At 41.2% G+C, this 20,888-nt stretch overlaps 1 protein-coding gene across 1 annotated transcript; it reads left to right on the top strand.

The window, feature by feature from the left end:
• The first annotated feature begins 1,150 nt into the window (after positions 1 to 1,150).
• On the top strand, positions 1,151 to 8,406 carry FAM110C (family with sequence similarity 110 member C). Its single transcript, XM_050315367.1, has 2 exons — positions 1,151 to 2,385; positions 5,573 to 8,406. The coding sequence occupies exon 1, from the start codon at positions 1,248 to 1,250 to the stop codon at positions 2,343 to 2,345; it is 1,098 nt and encodes a 365-aa protein (XP_050171324.1). The 5' UTR covers positions 1,151 to 1,247; the 3' UTR covers positions 2,346 to 2,385; positions 5,573 to 8,406.
• The last annotated feature ends 12,482 nt before the right edge of the window (positions 8,407 to 20,888 follow it).

Here is a 20,888-nt window from a genome sequence, read left to right as displayed (position 1 = left end):
CCACAATTTAGTGATTATAAAGATCGAGTATGAATCAATCACCACAAAATTGTTCTGATGTTATAATCCCACAGAAGTAACAGACAAATTATACCCAAAGCAAACCAACAAAAAATATACGTGGAAAACCTTAAAAATATAAACTGGCTTTTGTTACCTATATAAGAAAAGTTATCTATAATTCAGTTATTATTGACCTCAGAGGAGCTGCATTTCACATGTGATCACGAGTTAAAAGTTGAACTTCCCCAGGTGATTACCTATGATTATACGTCTAATTTTCTGGTGTTTACATTACAACCAATGACTCTGTCCTGCTTCTTCAGAATTGCCAGTCCCAGATGGGAATTCTGCCCCTTTGGAAATCTTCCCTGTGTTTCTGAAGGGCAAAGATTTATAACAAGCAATTCAGATTTATGCCATTCCACAGCACTTTATTCGTGCACAGCCGCAGCTCAGCTGTGGGCCAGGGACAAATGTCTCCCTGCTGCTGCCGATGACCCGGGAAGGACAGGATGCTGCTAGCACAGCTGGAGGCACAGCTGGAGGCACATCTGTGCTGCCCACCCGGCGTGCCCGGACCCTGCTCCTCCGCTATGCTCTGGAAGCCCGAGCCCCGTCCTTTCCAAACCATTCCAACAGCAAGAATGCCTTTGAGCTCAGCACCTGGCAAGGCCGAGCAGCTAAATCTGCCGGGGGGGAGCCACTGAGACGTAAAAGGGCCGCGAAGGGAGCGGTGTAAGGTGTTGCCCCCGCAAGGGAAGATGCGCAAGGGAAGGGGGTCCGCCGGGTCAGGCCCTAGAGCAGCGCCCCGTCCCCCGGAGGCGGCCCTGGAGAGGATGCTTCTGAGCGGAGCAGACCCCCAGAGTGCCCCGCCGTCGGTGCGGACGCCCCGGTAACGACGTGTTCCGGGAGCCCTGTCCGCCCCAGCACCGCGGGAGGCGGCGGGGGCCGGGCCGCTGCCCCCAGTGGAGCGGCTCCCTCCCTCCTTCCCTGCCCTCCTGCGGGCCGGGATTGGCTGTGCCCGGCCGGCGGGGCGGGCGGGAGGCGCGGGCGGGACACGCGGCGCTCCGACGGCGCGGCAGAGCGCGGAGCTCGGCCCTCGGAGCCGCCGCCTCCGCGCACGGGCTGACAGACTGCCCTCCACCTCTTTCTGGTTTGCTTTGGGTTGTTTTTTCCTTTTTTTTTTTTTTTTTTAATCTTCCCTCCCTGGGACTGGAAGCAGGATCCGCGTCCCTGAAACTGCTATGCCAGCTGAACTCTCCCGGGCCGTGGGAATGCACGCCATCTCCGACCTGCACTCCTCCCTCCCCCTGCGGCTCCTCAACAAGGGGCCCGAGTACCTCCGCAGGCAGATCGAGGCCGGCAACCCGGGCAGGAAAAGTGCCGTGGAGAGACTGGCCGCCGATAAGGCCAAGTATGTAAAGAGCCAGCGGGTCATCAGCACCAGGCAGGAGCCCGTCATCTCGCTCAGCTCAGCCTCGGAGAGCAGCAGCGAGACCTGTTCGGTGGAGAGCAAAGCAGTCAGCAGGGACTTGGGCAGAGGGAAGGTCGCGAAGCCCCTGGAGCTGGCCAAGGCGGCGTACTCCTGCCGCGCCCCCTTGCAGCACGGCCCCCCCATCGCCAGGCGCAGCACCCACAAGAGGCAGATGCGGCCGGATTCCCTGGTGATTTACCGTCAGAAATGCGAGTTTGGGAGAGGTCAAAGCCAGGACAGCTCGCGGGGGAACTTGGTGAGGAGAATCTTCAATGGGTCGGTAAAGGAGAAGCAGTTACCTTCCCCTGAGTTGCCCAGAGTCATGGAGGACACCGCGGCCACCGAGAGCAACGAGCCTCTCTCGGCAAAAGGTGGTGACCGTGAGCCAAGCGACCATGCCGTGGAGCAAACTGTTCCTGTGAGCACCGAAGGCCCAGGGGTATGTACAAAAGAGCATGAGAGGCCCTCAAACCTGAATATACCTCCTGAAGAGGTCAAGGAGGTGAAGAGGAGAGGTCTCCATCGCTCCCAGTCGGACATCAGCTCTCGCTACTCCAAGTCCTTCGCTGAGTTTGATACATTTTTCAAGTACTGTGGCCTCGAGCAGGAGGTCATTGAGGACCTTGGAAGAGAGAACTTCTCCGTGGTGTCTGACAATGTCTCCTTCAAGATCCGCAGCATCAGTGTGGCAACATCCGAGAGTGACTTTACGAGGCACAGTGGGGATGAGGGGCTGCTGGAGGATGAACTCACAGAGCAGGTCCCCAGCAGCACCTCTGTGATTGAGCGGAATGCTCGGATAATCAAATGGTTGTACACGTGTAAGAAAGCCAAGGAGAGTAACAAGGTGATCCAGGAACTGGCGTGATGGCTTCTTTCAGCGTGCATTGCAGCCTGGGGAACTCAAGGTGTGTGCAAAGCCTCGCCCTGGCGATTTGTGTATTTCTCTTTCCTCTTTAGAGCAGTTGGCTTTTCTTAGTTTATATTATCTTTTCATGAAGGGCTAAAGGAAAATATATTTTGTTTACCATGTGTTTCAAGTGTGGCTTTTTTGCAAAGCAGAAATACGTGTTGTTACAAAAAGCAATATAAAAACAAATTAATGCTTGCAGCTTGCCAGGTTTAGATCAGACCCCGTACATGAAATTAAAGATTCCGTGTCTTTGAAGGATGCCTGTACTCTGCAGATTCCTGCTTTGCAAATAGCCAAAAAAAACCCAAACAACTTAGAAAAGTATTCAACCTTTGCTTAGAGTTGCTTGGATAACAGACTGAACTGAAACTCTTACTCATTAGGAGTACACTGTATTTATACTATACTGCTACAGTTTTCCTCTCCTTACTTTCCTTCACTCTCTCTCCTTCCCCTTATACATAGGTGCTCCCAAGTATCAGGAAAGAAAAACTGAGTCAGTGGTCCTGCTAGCAATCTTATTTCCTCCACAGCTTTCTGGTGGGACCATAAGTTTGTTCCAGGTGACCCCCTAGTGTTTCACAGACTTTGGGTTTTCTTCTGCAGTGGGTTGTGCCATGTGGTTTGGCAGTGGTAGCTGGGAATGGGTTGTGCGGTTTGCCTTGGTCAGAGAGGTAATTCACTGTTTAAACTAAAGGTAACTAATACGAATGTGTGGATCTAGACCTGGAAATCAATTACTTCACAGAGAGAAGCAGAACAAATTTAGCCCTGCTAAAAGCCGATATCCTGGTTTTTAAAAAACAGTGTTTATTTTGCATATGATCTCCTGAAAAAGAACTATATTCATGGAGCCTTTGGTATTGATCTAGGAGATAACAGTTTGCTCCTTCCAGTACATAATGCCCTTAGGATAAGTACCACAGCTTACAGTGTGGTATTTAAAAATTGCATGAATAGGTCTTGATATGAAGGATTACATGTATATTTTCTGACAGTTCGTAACTGGTGCGTGAGGAGAACATCACTCGGTGTAGACACAGCTGTTGATGGAGCATGTGGGCCTTGTGAATGTGGAGAAATGTAGTGCTTGAGTCTCTTTCCTTCATGGATGTGGGGCTGTTGCTCCCAATTCCTTTAATCCATATAATACAATAATCCATTTACTTCATTAAAATTGGTTTTAATTATGTGAAATTTGGTTAACTTTCAGAATGGAACTTTTCTCAAAAGCCTATTTTCTTCCTGCAAGAGGAGGAAGAGGGGGAGAGAGCCATTTTCACATAAACATTTCCAGCCCTTGCAGATAAGAATGCTTGTCAGGTGTCTGGCTGACAACTTAAAGAAGTGTTGTTATGTAACAGATCCTTTCCCAAACTACCTGAGAGAGAAGAAAGGGCTCTCCTGAACTAATCATTTCTCTTTACTCATCCCCCTGTGTGAAAGGCCAGGGAGATATGCAAAATAAAATGGGGAAGGTGGTCATTGTGAACCTCCTTGCAGCTGCCAACCTGTGTTAAACAGAGGATGGGAGGCAGATTACAGCAAGCATGAACCACTCAAGAAAAACAAACAAATGAAAGCTTGTTTTGCGCCTGAATGTCCTTGCTGGGTTTAGGGTCTAGGGCCAGAAGACCACAGAGGGAGCAGTTGGCCCTTTCCCCATCCATTTGCACGGTGTTAGGATGTCCAGTGCTGCAGCTAAGGCAGGAGATGCTGGTGAGCACCCTGGGGAGCTTGCAGTCTGCAGAGAAGGTGCTGCACCAGGGCAAAGGCAAGGGCAGGAGGGGAGTAGCACTTTTCTAGGGGCTGAACCAGTGTAACTTCATATGGGTTTGGTCAATGGCTTTTTGGTTTTAGCATAGAAGATAAAATGGTAGTTCATAGCACATAACCTAACAGGTTGGTTTAAAGATCTCCATGAAGTACACAGCAAGCTCATTCAGGTCAGTCTGTGGTCATTCTGCAATAACTTTAATACCTAGAAAAAGGGAGCACTTTACACTGGCAATTTACAGTGCCAATTGCCTTTGGTACCAACATTTTTGGCAGCCTAGGAAACACTAATTGATAGGGTCCTTATTATAAACCTATTTTTAAGGATACTAGGGCTGATTTGTAGCTGACAGATCTCAGCAGTAGGGTAATTTCTGAAAACTGAGAATGTCATTTAGGCCACAGAAGCAGAAAGTTCAGAGGGGTCAACTAAAACTACCTGTACACAGCACCCAGAATAAAGGACAAGGGTCATTAAGAATTACCATAAGTTAAATATTACATCTACTGGGAAGATTTTAAGGAGACAGTTGTTATCACCACGTGATTGCAAGTTAAATCTTTTAGTTCCAATCAAAATTTTCATTCAATCCTACACTTTCTTTGATAATGAAACATCAAGTTGAATATCTGTGTTTTCAAAATATCCAAGTATTTGGCTCTGTTTAGTTTGCTTACTGATTATTAATGGGCAGTGGACTCCTGTGCAGCACTGGGGAGCAATGTACTGTTTCTGACTCTCCCAAGCACATCCTCTGAAGTTCCTTGTTTTATACAGAGGTTTTAAAATTGTTGCACCTTCTTTGGACAAGGGGGCAGGAACTTGTTTTCTGAAATCCCAGCATTCATTATGTATCAAACCTTTCAAGAACTGCAGGGCTTTTATGGGCCAGTGATCATTCCATTCATATTTTATGTTCTCCATTTAATTTTTCATGAACTCTCTAGGCCCCAGTGAAGCACCATATAAATAAACGAGCTATTTGAAGGATCAGGTTCTTTAACATGTTTCATCAGAGTGGTGATTGCAGAATCTGAGCGTGGGTTGTGAGCTTCAGAAAACTGAGTTCTTTAGCAAGATGGGCATTGCTGTTTCATGGTGGAACATTGCCTGGAATCAGCTGTAGTTCAGCCTGTAGTTGAGCTCCTCCCCCTGTCTGTCCTGCTTGATTCCAAGACAGGGGCTCATTTTGCATTCTCCTTCCTGGGTTGAATCAAGATTATTAAGCCTTGAGTTTCAGCATCCTTTTTAAATGGTTAGGCATTATTCAAGTAGAGATCTCCTGAGTGGGGAATTTACTATATTGGCAATAGCCATAAGCAGCTGAATAAAAGCTTTAGAGTATCACCTTATTCTTGTCTGATGTGATAAATAGCAAATGACGCTTTTTTAATTCTTTCTTCAGAATTCTTGACTTGGAAGTTGAACAAAACCAGACACAGGAAGAAACTGTTCCCTCATCTGTCTTATGACTACTTTTTCCAAGTTTAGTGTTTTATTATTGCTTCCTACCCTCACCCCTCTCCCTTGGAAGCCTCACTCTTGTCAAGCCCAAGGGTGTTGAAGACTGCAATGACAAATGGAGATTGTGAACTGTGCCCCAGCAAGACAGCGCAAAACTACAGCCCCTGGAAAAGTGAAGTGTGACAGCAGCTGCCATCCAGAATAACATTCAACATCAGCTCACTGCCTCAGGATGCCAGTCCAAGCTGTGACAGAAGGTCTGTGTTGTGCACCCGTCTCCTTCCAGCAATGAATTTGTCAACAGGGATATGGGGAGAAAGCGGGAATGAAGTGTCAGTGACCTCTGGGTCAGGCATTTCTTTGCAGACAAACACGCTCCACCTGCATGTTCAAAAGCTCTGTCTTACCAGGGCTGTATGACCAGAGCTCATCCTGACATCATTCAACATCATGTTCTTGGCTGGTGAGGACTAACTGGCAACTTTATCTGGGATACTTGGCAAACATATTGTAAGCTAAACCCTTACCAAACCTCTCTTTCTCTGCGAGTATTCAAACCAAATTGGTGTACCCAGTTTGCTCTTGCTAGTTTGTCACACAGCTTGCTCAGCCACTGGGGAAGAATAGCCCAAAATACTTCCAGGAGCATGGTTCCAAGAAAAAAGTATTGAGGGAGGGTTATGCATTGTTTCTGCTTGCAGAACAGTTCAATTTGTTTGCAATGTATGCCCGACTCTGACATTGCATTACAGAATCACGTTAGGAAACTGTATCCCAGGCTCTATAAAACCAAACTTCCCTAGCAGTAGGGCTGTGCAAGACAACATGCAAGGCAAAAAGGCACATTGAGGCACAGCCAGGCGAGGTAAATGTGCTTGTCAGTTCCTGGGTGGTTGGTTCTCAATTACAGCAACAGTTCGGGAATGCAGAGCATTTGTCTTCTGTTTCTAGTGTTACATACTAAGGTCTACATGTCTGAAGTTCTCGAGATAACTGGATAACAATTCCAGATAAAATAATTGTTGAACTCACTTTTTACTTGGGAGAAAACTAACTAGTCTGTGTGAGTGAGCTCCTGCAGACATAGAGGGGAGGTAGTACAGGCGGATATTTTCTTAAATAATGAAATTTCCATGTATTTGTTACATTACTATGAAAGGATGATTCTCAGAAAACTCCAAGATGCTGCTAATATAGTGAGGATTTTGCACTTAAGGTGCAGGTTTTTAAGGCACGAGTCTAGGTTTATTAGCCAGGAACACGACATATCTGTTCTGTTTGTGCTCAGTTTGCAAGGTGCCGTGTCACATATATGTTTATATACAGTCATCAGAGCTAAGGATTGCTTTTCTTTGAAAATATGGATGCCTGTAGACAGCTCAGAGTGCAGGAAAAATCTTTTGCAGTACAATTCAGTGCCCCACCACAAGAGAAGATAATGATTTTGTTTATTTTGTTTATTTTGTTTAATTTTCTTGAAAATAGCAAATATCAACCTCTCTCAAAACCAATGACGGTTTAATGGCAGAGGTTAGTGAAATCAGAACTGGCCCCATTCTAAACATTTTTTTAATCTCCCTTTTTAATTTGTGAATAGTTTCATGGGGTTGGGGTTCCATGCTGATATGTGGCAAAATTTCTTTGGCTTTGTTCAAACTCTATAGGAATCCCAAGCTCTCCTGGTATCATTTACTTCAGAGATGATGTGGACCTGTCTAAGATCTTTCCCTAATAAGTTACAGATTCCCTTTATTTAATAATACTTCTGGGAAAGCTAATAATTTACACTTCCCAGTATGTCAGAACAACAGCAGACAATGATCTTTCTTTCTCCATACATCTTGGGAATGGGTAATTCAGTGCTTTTTCCAAATGGTGGGAGCTCTGGTCTTCATTCAGCTCCTGTTACTGTTGCATGTACAGGCTTCTCCTTTTTCCTTCTGGGTCTTTCAGATATATCCCTCAAAATAAGAAAAACTTGCTAATGTTAGTCACTACCTGTCCTTTTCTCAAAAAATTATCCAGATAGTTTTGTTGTTTGTTTGGGTTTTTTTCACTATTTGATTATAAAAGACATGCTTTGGAAGGGGTGGGATTTTTCAGCTTTGGTGATAAGTTGTGGTAAAGTGGGCCATTGCAATTTTAACAGAAGTTTTAGCAGTGGAGTTGGTTTTCCAGTTTTCTGGGGAGCTTAAACTGGGGCTGAGGACAAAGGCAAGTCATAAATTGAATGATTTTGTTTGACTAGAACTATGTAAACAAAAATAGTCAAATGGTGTGCGAGTGTGCAGAGTGAACTGCTGTTTACACCCAAGTGTTTCAAGGTGCTCCAATGCTGTGACGAGGGACAATGTCTTTGGCTACAGCATAACAGGAGAGAGGTACAAAGTCTGGGGTTTACGGCCTGGAAGCAAGTATTTGCAATCAGATAGCGACTGAAATCTTTGCAATATATTGTAAATATTACTGTACAGAAATCTATAAGTAAGAAATACAGATTGTTCTATAATATGTATATTACTTTTCTAAGGGATATAAGTCTTCATGGTTTTTTGAAATTGGCCAAGTGTTACATTGATGAGGATTAGCAGAAAGTTTCTTCTGGGAGCAAGCTGTCCTGTCATTGCCTCCTATGGAGTTTCTTGAATCTGCTTTTGAATCCTTTGAAACAGAGTACTGGTCACACCTGGTATGTGGTCGCTATGTTTGTATTACTATGAAAGAGCGTGTGTGCTATTGAATGCATACAAATAAAACTACCACTCTGAAAGTTAATGTTTGTTTTTTTAAAGTATACTTTTATTTTGCTGTCTCCATTAAGTTACTATTATTTTGAAGTCGAAATCCCATTAGGGAATTAATTTCTCTCTGAGTGAGGCTGATACTAGACTGTGGACATCTGAAAGGGCAGTACTTCCCTGGGCCACGCCCAGACCCCTGGCTCAGCTTAGGCAGGGAGTCTCCCAAGGAGCCGGCACAATAACTGTTAGCTCTCAATATCAGTAAATTTGAAATATATGAGACTAGGGCTGTTCTTTTAATTTCAGAATATGGCTGAAAAGATAGAGAGTTTATTTCTGGAGGGTACTACTTTTTTCCAAAAAATAGTATTATTAGTATATACTAATATATACTAATATATACTTGTATATAAATCTTTGTAATATATTTGTGTTTGCTCACAATCAAAAGCTACAGTGTGCTACAGGCAATACCACATTCTTCACAGCCAGTGTCCAAAGTGGCAGAGAGTTTGAAGTTCTGCTTGGAAAAAATACTATCTCCAGAATCTTATTAACAAGCTGTTGTTTGACTGTTCTTTCCATAGGAAGAATTCAATATATGATAAGTCCTTGTTCTGTTTTTTTTTTTTTTAAAGAAAGCGGCGGAAATAATGGTTGCATACAGTGAACTTTTACCAGAGACCAATGCAATCCAGTTTCCTAGTTATCATTTCAGTATGATCTAGCCTGCTTAGACACAAGTGTTTCAGCAGGCAGCATTTGAACACAACTGGAGGTTGTGAGAGCTAAATGATGGTTGCTGTGCAGATTAGGCTCTTCCACAAAAACCCAAGAACAACTTTGTCATCGTTGATGTGTAACCTGTCATGTAACATGCCCCATTTGACCTATGTCAGTGCAATGTACAAAGCAAGTCTGGAAAGGGGTGACGATTTCTGTATCCCCCTTTCTATGGAAGTTAATCTCCATAGCAAACCTTTGCTCATCTTGCTGCCTAAGAGAGGAAGGAACCATCATAATCTCTGAATAACCTGGAGCTACAGCCCATCTTAGCATTTAAGAACATCGTTCTTATGTCAGAGAACATAAGTCCACAGCTTACTGGTTCACTGCTTCTCTTCTGATTCATCTCTGAGTAGCAAATAAGCTTTGGACAGAAACAGAAAAAGGTCTTTTCAGGTGTACTGTAGGTGTTGATGCATTCTGAACACAGAACTGCAAAAGGACTTAATATCTCCAAGAGCATTTACCAAAGAACAGCCTATGTCAACAACAGGCAAATATGCAAATACAGGATTTGGCTTTACTCTGCAAAGAGATGCCTTCAAATTTTGAGGAGATTTGGTGGTTGGGCCATATTTATCCTGGATTTTTCCTGTGGGACTAGAGGAGACTATATCAATTCACTTAAGCATAATGTTGCAGAGAAAGTGGTAGATGCCCCATGCTCAGAAATAGAATGGGCCTAGAAAGGGCTGCTCAGCCCATTCGCAGGCAGCGATGTAACTGCAGCTTAGTCTGTGGAGGTCTCCATGACAAAAGGTGTTGAGAATTTTGATGACTTATACGTGCCAATAAAATTTGGAATATAGCAAAAAAAGAAACAATATCAGAGAAAAACAACCTCCAGATGAATGTCAGTTAAATATATCCACCTCCAGGAATCAGTCTTGCTACTGAAAGAATACGAAGTCCTGTAAAATTAGCTTGTACATTTGTACAGGAGTTGAGTTGCCTCAGCAGCTATGATTAAAAATATCTAAGAGGTATGATTGTCTGGGTTTCCAAGTTTGCCTCAGTTATCAAGAGCTCCACAGGAGTACCCATTTTTATGTTCTTTTTCATGGGGGTTAGCAAGGACCTCTCAGAGGGTAGCAATCACCAACAACTCCCCACGAAAACACGAGATTATTGCTCAGTTATTCATCAGTCTGAGTTACTCATCTTATGCCCTCTCTGACAGTCCCTTTCCGTGTTTACATTTCCAATGAACTCATTCATATGCCAATCATTACAAAAGCCACTATTGTACTCACTTCATTCTTGTAATCTTTTTTCTGAATAATGCTTCCAGTTAGGTTTTACGTCCTTCTGCTCAATCTTTTTCTGCCTCTACCCTAAGAACTAACTAAGAACTAACCATGTGAAAAGTCAAGAAATTAATGTGTTATGTAGTTAAGCAGAGGTTTACAAGATCAGAGACCAAGTCTCTAGTCCTTTTTCATGTACATAGCTCTTCCTACATAAGTCAGCATATAATTTTTCCTCTTTGATACCTGTTTGTAACATCATCTCTGGCTTGGCTTATATCTTCCAGATGATAAGTTTCTCTAAGCTGTGGTGACACTTTGTGGTAGCTGTGCTCAGGGCTCTTTGAGACAAAGTCAAATGCCAAATCACAAGTCTTCTCATGGTGTAGTGTAGCTTAAACCTTGTAAGAAGCTCAGTGTGGCCAAATAAGAACATTACGCCAGTGAAAGCAAATTGGGCAAGCTTTGCAGCAACAGGACTGAAAAATAAATACCCCTGAATCAGTCGTATGTGGGGCCCAGGACAGCGAGGTATCTCTTGAGCTTGTTGGAAAGATGCAGTTCACCACTTTTTTCTTTAGAACCAGCTGTCACTCAACATTTAATCCTTGCAGCAAGAACTTTATTGCATGCAAAAGTCAACCAACATCAAACAGTGATGTAGTCTGTTGGGTTCATTTGCAAATACAAGCTGAGGTGACTCTCCAAGCATCTCTTGGGCTTAAAATGAGCATCCGCAGAGCTGTCTCCATTTGTTGTGACAACAGTGAGAATAGGTCTCCGTTCTTTCTCCCTGTTGCAGAAAAGAATTCAATTCCTTGTTTTCAATCACTGTAAAGAGGCTGAAAACTGTGTTATTTCTGAGAACAGGCCTTCAAGGTAACCTTCCAGAACAGGTTGATAGTCTGGAAGCCCCAATTTTCCTAGATTTTCTGTTATTTAGATTGGTATATTTTTGTTATCCTACAGTTGTTGGAAGAAAGACCATCTCACTCCTCCAGATCATGAGACATTCACAGATCATCTTCTATTGCTCTAAAACCATTGTGGAAACAAAGTAATGGGATGGCAAGAGGACTTCCCTGCCCTCTGATCATAGAATCATAGAACATCCTGAGTTGGAAGCTCCCCACAAGGATCATCAAGTCCAGCTCCTTGCTCTACGCAGGACAACCCCAAAAATCCCAGCATGTGCCTGAGAGGCTTATCATGCACTATCCAAGAGGATGGTTTTCTTCCATAGCCACTTTGTCTAAAATCCCAATTTACCTATGCTTGATCTCAAACTGTCACAGATAAATTCCCCTGATGTTCAAATATTTACAACATAAATCAGTGTGGTTTGTATTATATGAGCATCTTATTTTACCTGAGGACAGAAGCCAATATTAGCAACAGTCCTCATATGTAAAACATTTGTACAAATGCTGAAATACATAAAAATCTTGAGTCTTCTGATTAAACCACAGTACACAGCACAATCTGTAGATTTGTTGTGGAAAAAAATGAATATGATGCAATAAAAAATAATGTCCTGCAAAATTCAAGGAAACGAGGAAAATAATTTAGAGGAATGTTTAACTCCTAAAGTTACATAATTTGATGTATTTTCTGTCTTTCTTCAGAATACGCTAAGAAATGCATTTATGGCTCATTTATGGTTCAGCAGAGTTGCAAGATCTGGGGAGATTGCAGTAAATTGCAAAAGAGGTCTTTCCTCACAGAACAGAACTCAAGTTCTGCCTGCAGCTGTGAGGCACAGGAAGCTGTTGTTTTAATTAGAAGTATGGATTTAAATCTATTTATATTACTTTAATTGTAAAATGAAATTGATTTAAAACTGTTGCAAACTCCCTGTGCTCGATTGTCCTTCAGCATTCCTCTCTCTGTTTAATTCAAATCAGCTTGCCACAGGTCTCAGCTGAACAGAAAAACCTGAAAAGATTTGAAACTGAAACATCCATTTAGCTAAGATGTGGCCATGGAATGAGATCCTGCTATCAAATGAGTTAGTTACCATTCATCAGCTGCAAATCTGGCCTCTGATGTGTGCTCAAGTACACAATGAACAAGTCTGGCCACCTCCAGTCCCACTTTAGGGATGTAGCACTTCTGGGAATCTTCTCAGGTTATTGTCCATGTGGCAGGAGGTGGTGGAGGAGTGGGGACTGATGGGAAAGGAGGCCTGCTAGGAAGAAGAAATGGTTGACCCAGACTCTAAAACCACTTGCCTGAGTTCATCCTCTCAGTAGCTGTCTCAGTTTCAAGACCCATTTCTTCTGAGTTAATAGAATATGTACCAGTAAGTTAAAGGAAGAGGACACAGTTTATTTTCATCTAAATGAAAGGTCTACCATTTCAAGCAATCCTGTATTTGTCCTTCTAAATAGATTGCAAGTATATATTTCCAGTTTGAGCCCAGCTTAAAATGATTGAACTCATTCCCAAATTAAAACAAGCACTGACCAAGGACTCCTGTGCTTGTTCTCTGTTGATTTTACTCAACATTCTTCCATAAAGATATCTTTTCCAAGTATATATAGGTATATTTCTTTTTAAATAAAAACTTTTCATGGTTATGTAAATAACAGTTGTGATCCAGATCAAAACCATCCAAATATTTAGGACTGTTCAGTTACTAAATGTGAACGAGAAACAGAAATTTCACACTTTACATTCTGCTACAAACCTGGTCTGCATCGAAGTTCACAGTTGAGTGGAGGAGGCAGGAGTGTCAGAGGAATGTACGGTATTCAGTGTGTCTGGTCATGGGTAAGTGCTGTGTTTTGTTGTAGGTGTATAGCATGTAGCGTGATAAGGTCCTGGGCATGACTGCAAAACATAAACATTGCCCAGTACAAATATTTCCAATACCAACAACCCTGTGATGTCCATTTCCCACAGCCTTCCCAGACTTCCCCAGTGCCTCTGCTTGTGGTGACTAACCTCAAAGACGTAGCTGGAGACAAGCCAATGGTGTCTGCACAGTCAGGATTGCACCTTGGCCACTGTGATCAAGGATGAAATGTAAAGCAAAGACAATAAGCTCCATCCAAGCAGGAAGTAAACAAGACTGGTTCTGAGCACAATGAAATGGGATAGTGCAAATGGAAACACAAAATACTCAATCACAAGCTGGTGTATTTCGCAGGAAGAAGTGTGCCACATAGCAACAAGTCCATCAGAAATAAGAAAGCCAGTGTAGCTGAAAAAGGAAATCAGTTCAAGATTTTTAAAACAGGAGGAACAAGGTGAACTAGAAAGCTCCCAGACTGTGGAAAAAAAATGTATCTGGGATGATGGAGTTTTCAGTTGTGTGGAGGATGCAACAAAAATTCATCAGGAATAAAGTGAAAGATCATGTAGACTATTTGGATTCCTTATAAATAGTTGGGATGGGTCTACAATCTGTTTTAATCTGATGAGTTTCTAAGGTAAAAGAAAGCTGATGTGAGAATCATTTTAATGAAGTTCTAGGGCTTTATACAATGTTTTGTATAACAGCCATAGATTATGGTTTTATACAATGTTTTACTTTCCAACTAGAAAGAGCCACGTGATACTGCAGTCAAGAAGAGGGGGTGCTGAGATATTTGGTCATAGCTTGAGATATTTGAAATGGTGTAACATTTGAAAAGCACAACCTTTCCAAATAATAATTCTCTTTATCAGAAGTATCTCAGAGTCAGTTTTGCAAACAGATGCTGGTACTAAGGGTTCAGCCACATGACTCAGCTATGGCAGCCGAACCTGCCAGCACTTGTCCTGTGAGCTGCCGTGACTGTGCTCCTACCCGGCTCCAAATGGGGGGTGCTGCAGCCTAGCCTGTAGGTATTTTACAGCTAAGGCTGTTGCTTTGTTCTGAAGGCAGGCTGACACAAACAGGATCCAGCAGCACGGTAGATCTCACCTCACTGCCCACCCCAGCAGTATCCCTCTGCAGTCAGTGAGTCATCCTGCCTTCAGGTAGACCCAGCTATGAGTAATGAATCACTTCTGGAGCTATCTACAGTTCACCGCTGACTACTGAGGGTGACTAATTTAGGCTGGACTACTAATCTTTGGCCAGGGAAATTTAGACGAGCAATCCCACCCTCAACCAATGTCCATAACCAGTAATGCTGTGAACTCAGTGTCTGTCTAGAGCCATAAAGCCTACTGAGATTTTTAGGGAGAGCCTGCCACTTTTTTCGGTCCTTCACTGAGACAAAACATTTTGGTCAGAGTGGCTACTGTTTCTGAAAATCCCCACCCAGGTGTAGCTGAAAGAAGCTTCAGCTTGGTGAACCCCAAATTTGTCAAAACTGAGGCTCCCCAGAAGAAATACTGCAAAGTCAACAAGGTCTTTGGCATAAAGTCCAAAAGAGGCAAAGAATGTCAGGTGCCTCCAGGCTAGGTGGGGCTCTGGAAATGTGACACCACAGTGCTACTCTTAAGAAGTAAAAGATGTACTTACTTATCTAGGAATAGGCAAGTTATTTAAAGGTAAACTTAAAATATGGCACATTAATTAACTTCTGTGGAGTGCAGCTGTCTAGAACAAGTTCTTCATTGTCTCTTCCCTTCAATCTCTTTTCTGAAGGTTAATTTAGACTCAAACTGCAGGTTAAAGCAGTGCTAACTGAGCTGTGGCGAGATTTGGTATATCTCTTTGATAGAGAGTAACATAGCAGATAAATCTGCAATATCTACAGGTGTTCTCCTATTTCAGAAAAGAGCTCTGTCTTTAGCCAAGAAATTAAGCAGCTGCTGGAAAAGCAAGAAAAATCAAGAGAGGAATTGATACAACTGTCTTTGTATTAGTTTCTGAATGAAAGAGGAAAGAATAGTTTGTGAAAACAATAAGGTGTAAGGGTGTTGAAAATCAGTGGGAAAAAGGGGAAGGAGATGCGAGTCATTAGTGTACATAAATTTAGATATCTAAATGGTAAGGCTGGTCAGAAAATTTCCAACAAAAATATTTCATGTCCTGAATGAATATCCCAGGCCCCCAAGCCCACCAAAAAAAATTTTTTACTCTCCAACAAAATTAGAAATCTCTGAAAATTAATGTATTTTTGCCAGGAAGAGCAGCTTAGGTCAAAGCAAAACATCACATATACAGTAGAGGAAGCAGTATACCCAGAGCATCTGGTATACTCAGAAATAGGTTCAATTTCAGTTTGGGTTTGGGGTTCTTTTTTCTGGAGGAAGAATCATGGAAAAGTTTAATACAATTAATTAGTAATTGTTCAGCTGAACTGTAAGGAGGAAGAAATGGTTTGAAAAGTGCATTCAATGTGTAACAACATTTTTTGTTGTTGTTGTTATAGGTGAAGGCCAGAACTGCTGTGACAAGAGTTTTAGAGAGCTCTCAATATACCATGCAAAATTCTGTACCGGCACTGAGTATAGGCACTGTACATCCTTAATCTTAAAATTTTAATATATACATATAGTTTCTGAAGTCCGTTAATATTAAAGTGTAATATCCTTTAGCATTCCAGTCAGACAGATATGTTCCAGACCATTAGAGTGCAATACAAGGATTTATTACCTTTTCCAGAAAAGTTGTATACAATTACTTCAGTGACAAGACACTGAAAAGGAAGTTTTCATTTGAACTCTAAAATTGGATGCTATCTTAACATGTGAATGTACAACTACTGAAGCTGTTAATGTGTAACTAAGTGAAAGATACTTTGGAACCATAGCTTGAGTCTCTGCAGTTTTGTCAGTTATGAAACTGTCAAAAACTTGTGATTTTTATGCACCGTTGTGAAACACTTAAATCATCCAGGAAGTCTTGTAGCATCCTTTCAGATTGTTTTGCAGTGATATTTTTATTTCCAGGTGGAAAACTGAAGCAAAAAGAAATGAAAATTCCATCAAAATTAAGAAATTATATGCTGATGCTAAAGGGAAATTTTGTTCTCTCTGAAAGAGAACTATAAAGGAAAAGTAGGAAAAAATAAAAGGAAGGAAGGAGGAAGGGAGGAAGGAAGGAAGGGAGGAAACACAGGCAACATCAGGCTGAAATATCTAAGAAATAGAAATCAGTAAAATACTTTAAAACATGGCCTATGACCTGTTGGTAGCTCAACTATCCCTCCCAATAAATTATAATCTTTTAAGACTCTTGATTACATGCTTTTCATAATCTGTTTATGAACTAATTATTTTACACTTTGCTCCTAAATTTGTCCCTAGCAGTCTCCCCTGCTCATGGTGGGAAGCATGACCCTTTGATTTGTCATCCTGCTTGTAAAAATAAGGCTGCTTACGAGATTACACAACACCCCCCAGGGCACACACTAGGTGTACCTGAAAGTCATGCTCTGTATTTGCCTGAGGTGTTGGCTGCTCCTCCCATAAAGGGGCAGAGATTGCATCTGTTTGCAGATGAAATCTATATTATTGATTTCTAGCCATCAAGGTTCAGGCAGATGCTGTTTGCTGAAACCCCAAGGCAAAGTATGAATTGCAGCACCAGAGAGACACCAGCCAATTTTTCTTGCTTCTGCCATTTTCTTGCATTACCACATATGTTTTTTAATCCTGACTTTCTGCTTTAGAGCCATATCTAAGTCACATTTCATATAAACATGTTTTGTATGCTGAGATTTTCCTTGCTTTTCTAATTGCACTAGTCCTCCAGACTCTAGCAGTCTGTCAAAGGTGATCAAAGAAGGAGCTGAAGGAGACATTTTAAAAGGGAATTGCTGATCACAGAAATGGAAAAAAAAACATTTTAACCACAGATAAGAGATATTATGTCATGGTAGAATTGGTAGAGGCAGAATAATTGTCTATTTTATTATTAAAATAAAAGTTTGCAGTAATAATAGATTGTTAAAAATATTCTACTATCTCTTAATATTGTCTAATAAAAATCAAGCAGTGGCTTTCTGATAGCTTTCCAGTTGCTTTCATCAGCTCTTCAGACCTAGGGGCTCTTTTCTTTTTGGTATGCATTTAATTCCTTTGCTGAAGTCTCTTGAACTAATTAATTTGGAGGATACAATACCAGACTAAATGGACCAGTATTTATATTTTATTGGCTTGGAAAAACTAGACGTGTTCTGAGGAAGAAAAATTGACAAAAACGGCAAAGATTAAAAACTATGAAGGGCAAAACATGTAACTGGGACAACTTTCAGTATTTGTGTGAATCCACCAGGAAGCCACCTACTTTGCACCAGGCTTTGTGCTGTGGGAAATGCACCCACACATCTCAGAATCCACCCTAAGCTATAGGATGGTGCTCTCTGTCCCCAAGTGCTTGACAAGGCACAAACACAAACATATATATTTGCAACAAAAGCAGCTAACATTCTGGGAGATGTCAAGAGATGACTGACAGCTGCAGTACAGACAAGAAACACAAGTCACAGCAAAGCCAACATTTCCAAAATACTGCCAGATATCTTAATCTATAGTCAGGCACCTTAATTACTCAACCACAGACTTCATTAAAGGCATTATTAACAGTTGTGATAGTCCTCTAATTCTGAAAAGAAAAAAGAGGTCCCGTTTTGTTGTCTGTATGCAAGTGTAGAACCAAGCTTTTCCAAAGTACACAGACATTTTTAATAGGTATAATTCAGAAAGGCCAACTTCAGACATGTCTGACAGTCCAGCTCTGAAGAAATGCCAGATAGGAACTCACCCCTTGTTGACAACATGTCTCCTCTGGTTGGTAATTGAAAATTTTGAGAATTTTGGTTTGGATTCTACATTATAAATATAATGTTTTAAAGCACAGGCTCACCATGTACTCAATATTTAGACTTCAGAGTAGACTCTCACAATTCTTTCAATCCTTCAATATCAGCAGTGCTGGAGGGAAAGTACATTGTACCACCAAATAATTGTATGGATTTGAACCTAGCTTTACCAAAAGAAATCAATAAGAACAGAATTCCCAGTGACAAATCTGTTTAGTCGCTTTTTTGATAAAGATTAATTCTTCTAAAAAACACAACTACACAACAGAATTATGAAAGACATCATTACGAAATGCAACATTTCTCTTCTTTTATTGCTTTTTATTTTGGGGGGTTTGGGCAGACATCTTTGTAAACATGCATCCCTTATCCAATTTCTGATCTCAGTCAACAAAAAGTAACATTTAAAAATACAACAACCTGAAACATAAGACAGAGCTACATATGGACCCTTTCCTTCTCCAGAATTAGAAATAACATTTAATTTTATGAAGGCAGTATGAGTGAACAGATGAATACGCAGAAAGAGAGACAGACACATAAATAATTTTAAAACATGAGTAATGTTCTAAACCATTAAATGAAGATTTTATCATTTTGTCATATCTCTTTCCATTCAGTTGCATGATTCTCCCATTAGGAGGAGCTTCTCTTCAGAATTCCTCAGTGTTTTTCCCAAGAGAGTTTCACCACTGTGAAAGAAGAACTGACAGACGAGTTACAAAGTAGTGGATTTTCCTTAATTAATACTGTCTGGTTAGCAATTAAAGTGAATATCACAACACAAACATTTCTGGAGTTTGCAAACACTAATGATTTAATAACCATTGTGATATGTATAGCCATTTTCACATGTGTTTACATAACAGAAGCACCAAAGCTTGTTGAACTGGAAGATGATCAAAGTCATGTTCCTAATTAGGCAGTAAGCCAAAGGGAAAGGGCGAATTGATAAACTCCTCACTGTGTTCAAATACCCCATAAATGCTAACTAATCACAGGATTATTGATATGGAATAATTCACACTGGCAAAGCAATTGAAGCTTTTATCTTAGAACTATAAAAACATCAAAATTTTCATCTTAGAAAATTTTTACCACAAACATTTAGGTGATTCTGAATATTAATGGGTCTTATTTTAATTGTGTACAAGATGGAACCACTGAAAATTTGTTTTCAATTATTTTGAAAGGTTTCATCTGACAATTTTTGCAGCTTTCTTCCGAGTAGTAGTACGATCTATGACTACGGAGGCTCCTAACCTCACTATCATTTCAATGAAAGAAGAATTAGGATTGCAATTTCATTTTTTTCAAGAGAAACAGAAAAAATTGTGAAACTTTTTCTCTTTAGGGGACAATGATGACTATGGCTAGATGGCAGAATATTGGATTTGGCATTGTAGACATTCTTTCAGAGTCTTATGAAGGAAAATTATCTTTACACCCTCATCACTTGGGATGCTGGAAACAAATTGTTGAATGCTTTTCTCTAGAGTCACATAAACCTTAGACCTACCCAGCAGTGCTTTTCTGAGAACAACTGGTTTTCCTATAATTGAGCTACCATGATCCTAAGAACACACAGCAACACAAAGAGGTGCTGTCTCAAAACCAATGTTTTTTCTTTTATAGTTACTAATAAATGCAACTTTTCAGTTTGTTCCTCCATTTGCTGCATGATTAGAGCAAATATGGTTTATCCAATCCTTAGCTTTTGCTTAATGCAGGAAGTGTGCAATTAGAATATGGCCTTTTAGCCTCACAGTTACTGTTGACACCTTCCCTGACAACTGGAAGATGTCTTCAATTTTTTTTTTTTTCTGTTCTGAAGGAATGTAGGACTTGATATGTCTTTCACAGTAAAAACCCATAAGTTTCATGGAACTACAGGAAATTCATATAAATGTCTTTGGGGAGTTTGGTTTGCTTTTCCCAGGGATATTCAAGAATCTCCCCCACAGTATCACAAAACAATGCTTTGAACATTCTCTTTGTTCATAGGTACTTTGCTTTACCAGTTACAGGCTTCATATGTATATACACTGTAAACAAGAAAAAACAGAGCTGTGCCAAACCTAGGTACAAAACCATACTGTACCTGCTTACCACATTACAAGTAATCTTCTTTTCCTTTCTTTCCCAAGAGGTGATTTATCCTGTCCAACTTGGAACTGTCACTATTTTTTGTATCCCTTTTATACAGAAAACTTGCCTGAAAACCTGAAACAAGCTGATCTTTTATGTTATCAGTGAAAATTTAGAACATGCAGCACCTTTCAGGCTGTTCTCTCAATGCAGCTGCTCTACTGGTGGTGCTGCTGCTGCAAGCCAGGGACTTTGGAGCTGCCAGGAATTGCTCACGGCACAGCAGGTGAACTGTGCCTGTGTGTACCTGCAGTGCTTTGGAATGGTTGTTGTAAACCCTCTAGTGTAAACAGTTGAGAAAGTGTCTATTGGCAGAGGGCAAACACAACTAGCAAATGTTTCCTTCAGCAAGAAGATGGAGTTCTTGCCCAATCCTCTTAACATTCAGTGAAGTAGCCCTTCAGAAAAAAGATTTTTTTATTCCTTTCCTGTGAGAAATGGCAAATATACAAGCTCACCACACCCCAAAGCAAACTTAGAGCCCATTCTATTTGACTGCAGCCATTTTTAGCTACGCAAGAGAAAACATGATTTCATAATGCCATGCCATCACTTATTCACTCCCTCTTAGCAACCCCAGCTCATGAAGCAATTTAAGTCACACAGATGACTGCACTCAATCTCTCTAC

Source organism: Myiozetetes cayanensis, unplaced genomic scaffold (assembly GCF_022539395.1).
Source record: "Myiozetetes cayanensis isolate MyiCay16 unplaced genomic scaffold, myiCay2020 scf2-11, whole genome shotgun sequence".
NCBI lineage: Eukaryota > Metazoa > Chordata > Aves > Passeriformes > Tyrannidae > Myiozetetes > Myiozetetes cayanensis.
Note: the sequence above shows the minus strand (reverse complement) of the source record. Positions and strands in the feature narration are given on the sequence as shown.

Bases quoted from the DNA above. Each gene is read 5' to 3' on its own strand.
- FAM110C (XM_050315367.1), top strand. From the start codon at position 1,248: ATGCCAGCTGAACTCTCCCGGGCCGTGGGAATGCACGCCATCTCCGAC.